Genomic DNA, 13941 nt, shown 5'->3' on the forward strand with positions numbered 1-13941 from the left:
GATAAGTCAAGATAAAATTTAAATGAGCAGGCAGTTACGCTGCAAAGCCTGCCCAGAAATGTCTGGGTACACAAACATACATGAATATTCTTCCTGAGTAAAGGCTGTTTTCTGACTACATAAACACATCATCTTCTGGAGATGGCCACAATGAGGACAATGAATGTTTTAATATTACTGTGCAAGTGAAAATGTTCTTTGGTACCATTAGAGGCAGTATTCTCCCATTTCTCTTCTCCAGCTTTTCTGTCGCTCAAGATGTATGTTGCATAAGCAAGACCTTTGCTCATTAAGAGACTACTTTGACAGGTTTCCCTCCACTCCAAAATAAAAGCCTCAGAAAGATTATTTCCATGGAAACCCATGCAGGTGCTTCCTTACCTGAGACAGCATTATCACTGGTTGCCATGGAAATGCTTAGCATTAGTAACAATTTGCTTGACTACCTTCTTTCTTTTAAGAATCTGAGAAGAGCTTTACAAACAGTAGCAAATAAAACCTTAGACTCCTTTCTCAAAATAGTAACTTCTCTTCTCGTTCTTCAAATGAAGGATTGAGGAGCTGGAAACAGAAGGGCTGTGGCCAAGAGCACAAAGAACAATCATGGGGAAAGACCACAAGAGTAGTCCACCTTGAAAACATTAAATCCAGGTCTTTCTTTATATTCAGGGATAAATAGGGAAGACAAAAGCAGAAAACACAGCACCTCAATGAACTTTTTTTTAAAGTAGAAGTTTTCCATTTTCAATCCAAACATTTATTGTTCTCCTAAGTGTCTGTTTAGCTATTTTTCCTGACTCTGACCATAGTAATATCCTCCTGCCTCATAAATACTAATTTAACTTTAAAACCTTCCAGTAGGGTAGGGACAGAACTGAATTTCAACAGTGGAGGGATTACATAATTAGGCTGTAGCCAGATCACACTAACAGCAGAGCCAGGCATCAAGCCCAAGGCTTCCAAACGTTTGGAAGATTTAGCTGCAAGACCACCCCTTTTTCCAAGTATAAATTCAAGTAGGTTGCTGGGGCATGTAAATTCTGCCCTAGCTTGCAGCCATCACCCAGATATCTCAGAAAATGCTATTTCTTTTTGATGCAAGAGAAAGGAGGAAGAAAATTGTAATCTAGAATTAATGATATCCTACCCGGATCATAACCATGTGGGATTCTAGCAGAATTTCTGCAAAAGAGGGCTTCAAAACATCCAGACTGATATTGGGCACTTTAGAAAAAGAGAGAAAAACAGATTAGAAGTCTGTACGGTTTACTTTTATTTGCCTCTTTCATAATAAACTACACTCTCTCCTCCTGTCATAAATCTGCTTCTAGCACCTCTTTTAATCCTCTACACAATTCATTCATATTCTAAACACAGAGGCTCGCAGTCAAAATTTCACAACTGATGTACTCCTAGATTTCCTCCTTTACTTCCAGGAGCAAGAGAAATAGATAAAAGTCCATGAAATAAACAGATTTGTATTTCTATCTGAAATTAGAGACATATTGCTCATAGGCTGCTGTTTATCTGTAAATGAGCCATGAGTGTGGGAATGCAAAATGCATTACAACAGAAGAGGAAATTCTACCAAGTCAACAGCCCAGGATTCCTCTCCTTTGGTTTGCACACAGTCGCTCTAAAAGGATGAAGAACACTAGGTTTTTTAATAACGCAGAACTCGGCCCAAGTAATCTGCAATTTGTGGGATGAAATTGTATCAAATAATTCAGGCCAAATGAGGCTGTGACACATATCTAACTCCTGGATGAGGCTGCAAGGCCCATCTGTCATTATTGGCAAACTTAGTTCTCTGTCACACTTCTATTCATTTCTTGATGGTACTGCAAAATCATTATTTAGCATGCCCCCGCTAAGAGAAGGAAAAAAAAATACACCAGAACAGGGTGGATCCTAGCTTTTTAAAAAAAATCATTAAAGTATAATGGACATACTCTTATCGATGACAATAATTCCCAATTAAACCAATGATGTTAAAAATAACAGCCTGTACTGCAGTGCCTATACAACTTCACACTTTCGTTACCCATTAAGACCTCAAAATCCTTAAAAACGTCTTTATACTTCCACTACACTTGAAGCATTGTCACCAGCTTACAGCACAAACAGTGAAGTAGAAAAAGGCTATGCATCTCTGAACAACTGACCCAAGTTCAGCAAGTTTGCGCTTGAGTTGGGAAAGAACATACAAATTCCAAACACTGAATGCTGGTTCTTGCCATCTGATAGCTTATCCCTTCCTTTAACAGCAAGCCAAGATGCACTCTCAAAGGAAAAGGAAATAAGTGACTTACACTTAGGGTTAATATGATCTTCAAAGTTCCAGAGGGAATTGGGAGTCTCCTTCAGGTATGGTGTGCAGGTGACTTCCACTTGTTCCCAACCCCTGAGGAACAGCAGAACAGTTAGCCACCAGATCACTCAATATTTCCAGTTCATGTCTGATTTTTTCCCCATTTAGCTTTATACTTCCCCATAACAGCTACCGTATCACTCAACCCCAGCAGCTGCATTCTTACACACTCTTACATGCTCTAAGCACCATGGGGAAACCAGAACAGATTTGCAAGGCAACCAACATCAAAATGCTACTGAATATTTGAACCACATTTCTAACTGTGGGCATCTAAACTAAAAACCTAGGTCCATACATAAGCAGTTGGATTTTTGAAGTTGATGCACATTGACAACTAGAAACTACTTCAAGTCAATCCTTATAGTCTCTCCAGAAGAAAAATCACCATTGTTAATTTAAGTCAATCCACGCCTACAGCAACTGTATTACAGAAACAAAAGAATGACTTTAGAGGATCCCACCAACTGTTCATTTAGTCTGTTCATCCTATTTCTATAGCAGGTCACATCAAACACTTTTGGAGAAAGTGCATCAAACCCTGCAGTAATGTGACAGATTAATAAGGAATTTTCTATCAACCACCTCTTAGCAGACTTAACTCCACTAATTAATTAATTCCATTAATTAATCACCACTTAATTCTCTGAAGGACAGCGATTACTCCCCTTTAAATACCTAAAAAAAAAAAATCCAATATACTCTAACCATCCTTATTTGCAGTTAACAAGTATTTTTTTCCCCTCAGCTCTTAACGTCATCAATATTTTGTGGCAATAATTTCCATTCACAGGATAAGTTTGTGTTGGGGGGGGGGGAATATATATATATACACCCCCTTTCTTGAACACTGTTGACAGAGGCGGTGATTTTTTTTTTTTTTTTTTTTAAACCAATCACATTACTTACCCATGAGCCCAGTTTTACTGGTAAAGTCTAAACGGCACTTGCATTCCTGACCAGGCAGTCACCAGAGGTATCTGCCTGCGCTCACTATGATTCAGCATCCACAGGATTCCTTAGAAGCCCTTTTTACCATAACACAGTGAAGGGAAACCTAAGCCAGCAATAACAGAGGTTGCTCTGGAAACAAAAGCAACACGACCGCACAGCCTGCTGCTTCAGGATCCATGTTAGCATCCCACACAGTACAGCTTTGCAGATACAGCAGCTTGCTTGGCATTAGTCTGGATGTCTCTGCCTATACCTCATTTTAATGATGAAGATATATAATCCAAGGACATATTAAATCACGACCCCTGCTAATAGCAGCTTGTTACCGTTGCCCTCGCTTCAGATGCTGCATGCAAAAATGGCAGAAGGTCTTCCAACCACAGAAGAAATTAATACCAATAAAAAGAAATTTGGAGGATTATGGTATGGAAGAGCATGAACTGCCCCAGTTTCTAGCAATTTTTGTGAATCCCAAAGATAAAACGGGCACTGAAGAACATGTCTGTCAACTCCTCCTGGACTTACCAAATGACAAGATCTATGCCCATGCCACTCTTGGATCTCTTAGTAAGGGATATTATTTTTCAGAGCTGTGTACCTTCACTGTAACATGGCTGCATAACTCTAACCCAGATCTTCCCTTCTGGTTATATTTTTAGTACCTGCTAGTTACTTTTTTATTCTTTTAAAGATAAAGAAATGGAGGAAATGTAGTTATTGCTTAGTTTAGAAGTACCATTGAGCAAAGGAACATGTCAGCTCAAGGCCTTGCAGGGGTGGACGGGGATTACAAGCTATTTACCATTTTGGCAGAGTCTTTCCGGAAGAGCCCAATATACACCCTGTGGCCACATGGGTTAGCCGGACCTGACTCCGTAGGACTTTGATGAGCTTCCCAGCCTTTCTGCCCACCACTTCAATCCGCCAGAAGTCATTGGAGTCTCCTGTTCCATTCTATCATGCAAACATATCATAGGAGAAAAAAAAAACCAACAAAAAACACAAAAAAAAAAAACCCCAACAACTAGAAGACATACAGGATTGAAGCACTGCAAATAGGAACTTCTGAAACTCTAATGGTGGCAAAGCTAAACAAAGGAGCCCAGGCTACCCTCACTCAGACTTCACAGAAGATATTCCCCATCAGGAAGAGATAATTCTAGACATGAGCAACTACTCACAAATACATTTTTATCTTGCCAACCTTAAATTTTTTTGCTTCCAATTCATACTTGACTGTGGCTCAGAGTTACATTTTAAACGGGGATAACTTGGCTGCTTCACAAAAGGGGTTTGGGCAACAGCCCCTTGCGTCTGGAAATTCAGCCCGCAAAGCAGACTTCATTTTTGTGATTCAAAATTCTGTCATCATTCTGTCAAAAAAAGGCACTTGTCTATGTGACAAGGCCAAATACATAAAATAATACTTGTCAGAGCAACTTCAAGGTTGCTCAGTTTGGCATTTCTGGAGTTGAACGCTGCCAAAGCTAGACTGGCAGTAAAAGCTTAAGTTATTTTCTTGTCTGTGTTCACATTAAACACACCTTAAATATGAGATAAGTTATTTCATACTAAATCAGTTTTTCCTCCAGTATGGTAGATGCACATCTATCACCTTGGGTAACAAACTAAAAAAGCTAAAATAAATCCCCTTGGCATGGTATGAACTCTCCCCAAAAGAAGGAGCTTTTGTTTTATCTTGCCATTCACTTACTATTCCATAGCCAGTGACCTGAAAATGCTTCCTTGTCAGGGGAGCCTCATGCTGGTGACTGTGAAGATTTCTAGAAGTTCTGAAATGAAATTAAAAGTCAAACCTTGTTTTGTTTTTACGTCTCAGTCAATTTGTGATAAGAACTTTGGTTTGAGCCATTCAGAGAGCTGCCAGAGCTTTGACCACTGAATTCCAGCCTAGGGTAAGGCAGGATGCAGCCTTAACAGCAATGGGGGCCACACAGTGAAACTGCCGCTTCCCACCATGCAACTCTGAGTTTATGCCACGCTGGGCAGTGCTGGAAAAGGAGACAGAATGAATAAATCCAACCCTCAAGCTACAATCCACCACCTCCAGGTGGAAAAGATATTGTTGGTTTTGGTTTTTTTTAAAATGAAGAGTAAAGGTAGGACTAACAGTCCTGCTCTTGCAAGAAGCAAAGCAAGATCCTGACCTCTCTTGATTATCAGTTTTGCTTTTGAGGGGAAAGATTGTACTATTTAGTCAGGCACAGATTTACTGAGGGGGGGTGGGAATCAGTGGCCCCCATTAGCACCAGCTGTACATAGTGCAGACAAACAGCCTCCCACTGCCCTAGCAGGGACTGCTAACTAGGGCAACCAGAAAAACCTGGCCATATCCTGGTCAGTCCTTAATAAAACCACTCAGACAATGAGCCACCCCTGCCAACAATACAGCTGCATCCAGCCTGGCCTTATCTGCACAGAAACCCTCTGCCCGCGCTGGATGAGGTTTGTATGCAAGGAGACGAGAGCCATCTGCCGGATCTTTTCCACAGCACCGCAGTTTCACCTCCCATTCCAGAGACCTAATCAAGACCTAACCAGTATTGCCTAATCAAGATTTTATCACCTTCATTATCATATATTTGGTAGTAAACCCCAAAATTCAAAGCTTTTTTTTTTTTTTAAATCTTAAAACCTAAGCAATGATTTGTGAACACACAATATTGAATGCAATATGACATGATTTCCAGGCTCGCAAGTTTAGAGCTTCTGTTAAGAAATCAAAGCTGTGACAGCACAGAGCATTGTGGCACAGTGACATTAGACTAGATGAAGATTAAATATCAAGTCACTAAGGTTCCCCTACTTCCTCTCAGGTATTCCCTACAGAGAGGGAAGGCACCAGTCGACATTTTTGTTAAAAAGTGTTTCACTGCTATGATCTCAGTGCTGTTGAGAACTTCAGCAGGTGGATACTGCCTATGCACATAGGAATAGGACACCTGCAGTGCACTGACAAAAAAAACACACTATTTGCCTAGAAAACTCAGAGAGTGGGGACAAGCAACAGAATCAGGGTTTTGAAATTGCTTCTTTGCAGAAGAATTACCCTTAACATTGCACCTCACACAACAAATCCCTCTGCTGCTTAGGTAGGTATTTCTTATGAAGTTGTGTGGTTCTGTTAGAAGTTTCCCATTTAAGCGACACCCTTCAAAACATAAACCATAGAATAAAAACTCCACAAACTCCACACTGGAAATGCAGATATACAGACAGCCCTGTCACACAGCCCACTTGTGCTTGCCTAACCATGTAGTCTCCAGCAGGACAAATCTTCTACCAGTTCTATTCAATCATGCAATATCTTTGAATCCCAGAAATTATCCTTACTCTTTATGTTCCAGACGAATAATATCTCTGTGCCTCACAAACTCCACAGGGCTCGAGGGGTCTGACAGATCTGCTGAAGGAAGGCAAACTAATCGTATCAATGCACCAACAAACATATCAGGGTCTTAGAAAGTTTCTTGGGAATGCTCATGCCTCAAGCAGACAATACAAGGCAAACTAATTTGTGTTGACTCAGCCTGGTGTTAATGACTGCTCTAGTTTAAAGATCAGCCCTGAGGGCTATTCCAAAGAACATGGCCCCAAGCAGCACATACTGCCCTTAAACAAAGAGGATGCCTGGTCAGGCTAGCTGAACACCAAAACTAAATATATATATATTTTTTTATTTCATGAACTATAAAATAACTCTTGCAACACTGATAATTTTGTTATATCTAGGTTATTTGCATTTTTTGTTGTTTAGACGGTTCTTGTTAATTTTTATATACACATACTGCAGGTGAAGAAAGGAAAGTCTGCCAGACCAAACATGCCTCAGCTACACTATATGACATTCTAAAACAACAGATGTATGTACAAACCATAGATCTTGACATTCAGGACTCTATCTTGTCCCAAGCAAACATCCACGCAAATCAGTTGAGCACAATGTATCAGAACGTACCAGGACCCAACTTCCCAGGACCCATAGCCACAATAACAGATTCCACAAAATACTGAGTTCAGATTAACTTCCTCTGTTATTTGCAGCCCTACCTAGCTGAAAAGTTGTCAGTGCAACCTTCAGCTGAGAAAAGCTTATTTACTTCAACTGTACAATCTGGAGAAAAACCAAAAGCACAGTAGACACAAACAGCGTTAATCAAGATGGAGCCAGATTCCCCTCGTTCTTCCTCCTCTCCCCCTCATATCCATGAAGGATACTTTGTCCTGGAGGGAACTCAGAATACTTAAGTGAAAAACTGAAGCAGCAGTTATAAAAGGCACTTTACTGGTATTTGTTACCTGTATCTGAATCATGTTTCTTTATAATCCACAGGTTATTCAAATCTTTATGTAAGTAGGCAGTGACCTGAAAGCACAGGATAAATTATTTTACCAAACAAGAAAAAAGCTGGTGATAGCAGACACACATTCAGACACACATTGAAGTCCCAAATGAATGAGCCAATAACATAGAAACCCTGGGATGACTTTTATGATAGTGCCCCCTAGAAAGTCAGTTACTGGCCACTCCTTAACCCAGATCACACCTTTTATTCAGTGTATATATAGCCTGTACACTCGGGAGCCCTACACTTAATGGCAGTTCACATGCATCATGAGTAACAACCTCCAACCATCCAGCTTGACCTCCACTTACCCTACTTCAGAGGCTCCTTCTTCAACAACAGGATATCCAAACCTGAACTTTTTGAATAATCACTGACCAGTACCAGAACCAGGAGATGGAAACAGCACTGGCTTTACAGACAGGCATCACTGGTAGAGATTTAAGACAACAGGCTGCCTGTGACAACCATAATACTTCTGCCAAAAGATCCAGGCAAGGTAAGAAGGATTCAGGGATCAACTGTTAAAGCCGCACATGCTACCCAGCTAACCCTTACCGGCCTGCCCAGACTCACACAGAGCAACTGCTCCTACTGTTACCATGGGCAGGGGAGACCACCTGGCCCCAGGGCGCTGCTCCCGAGGGCAACCTTCCTGAGCAGCATGAGTAACTGTGCCCACTTTGCTCACTCTCCTCTTCCAGCAGCAGCAAGCCCCGCTCTGTGGGACCCTAGACCAGTCCCAGACCTGTGCCTCCCACTCAGGTGGGAGCAGATGGCCCAGTGGGTGGGTGAGAGGCAGAACACACAGGAGCATCTGAGGGTGGGGAAAAAGGGAGAGCTGGAGGTGGAACCTCATACCTTGAGCTTGTATCATCAGAAGCGGTAGGAAAGGAGGAGGCAGAGAGGTCACTGCCTCCATCTTTTCCTCCCTAAATCTCCTCCAAGTTCTGAAGTCCCTTCCTCTCTCCACAGCACCCAAACTGTCCCAGCCCCCTACCCTTGTCCTACTTCCAGGGCAGGAAGCACAGGGGGGGAATCTTCACCCTTTCCCACTTACCCTCAAGGAAACTCCTATCAGCACCCTCTCCAAATCCCCTTTCCCTGCTTTTAGTGTCATAAAGCATGCTCTGCACTTGAATTTTGCCTATCCTTGAGCCAGTTTTGGTATGATCTCTCTATCTATGGTAATACACATCAATGTCACATGACAATATTAGAATTTTTGGTTGGGAAGAACAGCAGGAAAAGAAGATTGAGACAAAGTTTTCATTTCTGAAAACTTCTTCACCACTGAGACTGAAGGGAGTTGAAAAAGAAACACTTGTTTTTCTCTGGCAACTTACTTTCAAGGAGCTCAGAACAATTTTTAGACACTAATATGCAAACTGCAAAATAAATCTTGGCAAAGCTGCAGAAGCTGCAAAGATTTGTGAAGCTTGATGGACAAAAATAAGAAATTCACTTAATTTTTGTACTACTTAATTAGTGATAGTTACATGATTTCTGATTTTTACTCTGATTTACTGCTTAATCATTTAATCAGAAGCCCTTAGACAGTTCAGATAGTTTAATTATGGCTAGCTTATGAATGTACAGATATCTAATTTAATGAGCAAAGCCTTACAAATTCTTTGGCGACAGATGAGGAAAGCAAGGCACAAAAGGAGAGTAATTCATGTAAGGTCACAGAGGCCAGTGGCAGGAGTGAAAACAACACACAGCAGCCCTATTCTGTTGCTTTTAAAACACAGCAATGAAACCTATAAGATAATGTATTTGTTTTAAACATAAGTTTTACAGCCTTCCTTGAGGTAACAACAGCACTTTCATTATGGAAGATTATTTTTAAGTCCTCTTGGCCTCCATCTATGGAGGGTGGTCTTGCTACTACAATGAAGCCTTGTTACTGTAAGCCACCTCTCTGGTGCAATGTGGTAGGCTCTCTTCAAGCATCCTTTTTTACTCATACTTCCAAGCCAAGTGCACAGCTGTGGCACTGAGAGGGTAACAGATGCTGAATAAATACATAGCTCCTGTCACGACAGCACCTAATGCTAAATGCAATGGGAGCGAGTTGATGGTTGTAGTCAGAGGCAGTACTACCGCAGTACACTAACCTGCTGCTGGCGAGCCCCAATGCCCTCCGGATAGAGGTGCCAGTGGGAGTGAAGGTATCCCCCTGCCATCCGAAGGTTCTTCATTGTGACCACAGACCCGTACGCCAAGTCTACATGGGAAGGAAGGAGGAAAAAAGGCATAAGGCAGCTCTCCTATAAATATCTCCCCCAGCTAGTCTGCAGTGCTCTGATTAGGCATGCATTCTCCCGCTTTGTTTTGATGAAAGCTCATTTCCTGTTTGACACGTTACTCCACACAGCTCATTGCAAGCTTATCTTGCCACGATTCAGTAAAATTGTTACATAACATTTGGCTGAAACACTTAAAATTCTCCCACCTAGTTTTAACATAAACAGAAGCGCCAGTTCTTTTGTATGTAATTTCAATAATGAGAGGTTTGAGATAGCTTTCTGTAAGAGTATATGGTCAAATTAAAACACAATCAATCAATTTTGAGAAGCACGTGACTACTTTGAAGCACTCCATCGCCCAACCCCTACAGCAATACAAGAGGGAAGGGAGGCAAGCTCAGCTATCAGATAGTGGAGCTGATACCCTGGCTTCAGACACCTTCCTTCATAGCCTCCCAACAAAAGTGGCAGACCAGAGTCTTGGAGAATGGACTTGATGCTCTCCCAGTAGCAGCTCTGGAGCAGGGAACAGACAGAGAAAAGCTGAAGTAATTGGAAAGCTAAACCATATTAAAGGCTCAGTAGTCCTTAGCCAACCTGAGGATTAGGGAACGACCACCGAGCCATCCTTCCCCTAAATTCATATGCATGCTTGAATACAACACAGCTGAACCAGGGGCACACTGTGTCACAAAGGAGTTGACAGTTTTCATTTACACGCATTTTGGAAACAAATCCCACATCTGAACACCTACAAGCCTAAGGTGAACAGGACAAATCTCTTTTTGTTGTCTCAAGCAACATAAACGCCAAAAATTACAAAGATGCATGCACACAAAACTGTCAAATCCCTCAAAATGGCATCTTTCCCTCTAGAAGGAACATGATGAAACAGCTAGTGACTTTGCAGTAAACATAGTGTTATTTTCAGCCTTTTTCTTTTCTGTCGATATATAAAACTGCACAGAGGAACAGCATGGATCTGACCATGAAGGCATAATCTGCACTGTCCTGCACTGACTCACAGGAGACACTTTTTATTTAAACCCCCATGTACATTGACAACACTCAAAGAGGTTTATTCCTTTGGACACTCACGCTCTGGAACGGAGACATTATAAAGATTGTTCCCGATCAGCTGGGACTGAAATGCTGAACTGAAGAAACCATCCCCAGGACCACTACAAAAGACAGCAAAGAATGTGACAATGCAAAGTCTGGCAAAACAGGCATACAAAGCTCTACCATGCATTACCAAGTTGTTTTTACAGAAGGAAAAAGATAAAACAAGACATGGCATCAGGAGAAGAATGACTGCAGTTCCCTTAGATGCACATACCTCTAATGTTGTGAATCATAGCAGATAGAGACAGTCTTGCAGGAAATTGTCCAGAGCTGCAAGGACTTGAGGTCACAAAAATGTACACACTGACACTGCACAAAGCACCATCAACTATCTTTGGAGGTGTTCTTATGACAAATAAACTGATGCACTGTCAGGTTAGATAAGGAGCCTCTCCCTGTGGCTCCTTAAGTCTCATTTCTGCTAAGAGGGTAGTGGTAAGACCAGTTGACTTAAACTGAAAAATAACAGGTTTAATTTTATATTCTTTTTTTGTGATGAAATGCTTATTTACCTCATCTCTTAATGCTGGCATACGGAAAAACATTACTTGGCCATTTTACTAGCTGTTGTGCTCTTTCCACACAAAAAGCATCCCTTGGTTGCAGGCATTCAGAGAAGAGTCCTCCCTTTGGGCACACTCAGATTTTTTTTTTTTTTTTTTAATCACAGGCAAAGCATTTTTCAGGAATGCAATGCCTTTTTTTTTTTTAATTACAAAAATAAAAAGAATGGAGTTGAGACATTTTCAGGTCCAGGAAAGAGAGGAGGAAAAAAAGGAGACAGACAGTTTGGTTAGGATACTTGCTTGGCATTTCAGAAAGTCTTAAGCTCAAACTCAGTTTCACTGCCAGCTTGGCCAGAGCCTTTCTCTAAAAACAATGCAGGAATCTGGGAAGGGAATTAAACAAAGACACAGCTTGTGGCTGTGCTTCTGACAATGAAAATGGAGAAATCCATTATCAACAGCCTTTAATTCAAAGCAAAGACAAGTGATTCTTCTTCTGGAGAAAACATTGTGAAATACCTTTTATTTAATACCGTAAAATGAACAGCAAACATAGCCGTGTAGAGGGCAAGCGGGAGCAGGATGAGGCAGAGTACACGAGCCAGTAAATGCTTCCCAAACACGACCTGTAACAAACACAACCCGGATCAAACAGTGCAGCTGCAGGAACAACTCCACTCTTTATCTCACAGGACTCTGAGCAGTGGTCCTACAGCAGAAGCCTACCATGCAAGCAAGCCCAGCAGGGTGCAAAATTACCCCAAAAAGGCCTAGGGAGCGGTAAAAGCTTAGGCAGACCTTGTTGTGCATCTCCAAAAGCTGGAGCTGGGGTACCTTGAAATTTCAGGGTCTTGGGAAGAAGACAAAAAACAGACAATAGGAGGGTTTAACTTTCAAAAATATCGGGCATGTCTAACTTTGGCAAAGGAGGTTGGGCAGCTCCCATTGACAATACTTTGAAAACAAGGACCTTAACTGGTTTATCAGAGTGGTACGCATCTTGACACAAAATCACAGCAAGGAGGTGACTTCCAGAATAGTAGCTGTCAAAGCTAAGCAAAAGGAAAATGAAAACATGTGGACACAAGCTACTAGACACAATTCTCCCAACAAGTCTCCCTATGCAAATATGACTGCAATAAGGACTTCTTGGGGACCTAGATATGCTGCGTTCACAGAAACCAGCTCACTTAGCAAGGATGCTTTCACACTGCAACTTCTGTTGCTGGTCCTCAGCCAGAAGTTACAGAAAAGTCAGCAGCAAAACCTGTGAGTGTTTCTAGCTGCCTCAACACAGAGGTAGGGCGTTTTATTTAAAGCCCTTGGAAAGGTGGTTTGTACACAGGTGCCCAAGATGCAATTACATATTCACATCCTACTGACACTGCTGGTAGTGGAGTAAGTAAACTAAAATACAGGGTGGGTAATAAACAGCTGTGGGAGAAGAAAACACTTTAAATAGCAAAAATTGTTTGCTAAATGTCCACATCTAACTTCAAAGCAGATGAAGGCAGATGTACTTGCTAGCTTCTGCTTTTTTTTTTTTACATGGTACCCATCATACAATCATTAAGCTAATCATCCTCCATCCCTTAATAACAGATCCAAAGATTTCAGAAGTAATGGAAAAAGAGCTGAACACATTACAAAACTAAGAACTTACTGAAGTCAACAAAAGAAACAGTTGCTCAACTCAAGTACTTGAGCAGAACACTTAATAACCACTGAGCACTTGGAAAAATGCTGATTAATGGTACATAACCAAATTTATGCAGCGGAGAGGCATATGAACTATTCTCCAGTTCCCTACTCAAAATGACCACAATATGCTTCAATCTTTCTGAAAAGGTTTTCTTTAACTACAGACTCCAATGCAAAGTCAAAACAGAAAATGCACATGAAGGACAGCATCGAGCAAACCAGAACAGCGGACCAAGATAAGCTGAGAATTCTAGAAATCAAATTAGTCCCCAAAACCTTGCATGTAAATAATCATGAGTAGTTTCCTAACAAATGCAGAGATAAGTTATACAGGCTTTCAGGGGTTTAATCCTCACTTCTTTTTTTTTCCCCTCCTCAAACACCAAGGTTGCCAAATAGTTGGTTATTCAGAAAGCATCTACCTTCTGGAGTAAATTTCTTTACATATTCTAACACTCAGGGGCTTGCTGCCTTTGCTGCCAGCAGCACAAATGAAATCACTGTGCAGCCGTCTGCTGGCAGAAAGCTTAGACATGATGGATTTGTTCCATTTCAAATGCAATTAACTGACTTTGCTCAAGAAGTGCTTCTCCGGAGCTGGAACATTGCATCTTTGCAGCCCATACTGATTCACATTAACCAGAGAAAACAAATGACACAGCAGG

At 41.4% G+C, this 13941-nt stretch overlaps 1 protein-coding gene across 1 annotated transcript in view; it reads right to left on the reverse strand.

The window, feature by feature from the left end:
* The window catches only part of POMT2 (protein-O-mannosyltransferase 2), a 29718-nt gene that overhangs the window by 9780 nt on the left and 5997 nt on the right, over positions 1-13941 (reverse strand). Inside the window, exons 6-14 of the mRNA XM_009319409.1 lie at positions 12095-12201; positions 11043-11125; positions 9813-9922; positions 7646-7712; positions 6680-6752; positions 5040-5118; positions 4128-4279; positions 2313-2404; positions 1148-1224 (exon numbers count right to left, since the gene is read on the reverse strand). Coding sequence (XP_009317684.1) covers positions 1148-1224; positions 2313-2404; positions 4128-4279; positions 5040-5118; positions 6680-6752; positions 7646-7712; positions 9813-9922; positions 11043-11125; positions 12095-12201 — 840 coding nt within the window. The remainder of the gene's footprint in view (positions 1-1147; positions 1225-2312; positions 2405-4127; positions 4280-5039; positions 5119-6679; positions 6753-7645; positions 7713-9812; positions 9923-11042; positions 11126-12094; positions 12202-13941) is intronic.

The sequence above is a fragment of the Pygoscelis adeliae genome, unplaced genomic scaffold (assembly GCF_000699105.1).
Source record: "Pygoscelis adeliae isolate BGI_AS28 unplaced genomic scaffold, ASM69910v1 Scaffold71, whole genome shotgun sequence".
NCBI classification, from domain to species: domain Eukaryota; kingdom Metazoa; phylum Chordata; class Aves; order Sphenisciformes; family Spheniscidae; genus Pygoscelis; species Pygoscelis adeliae.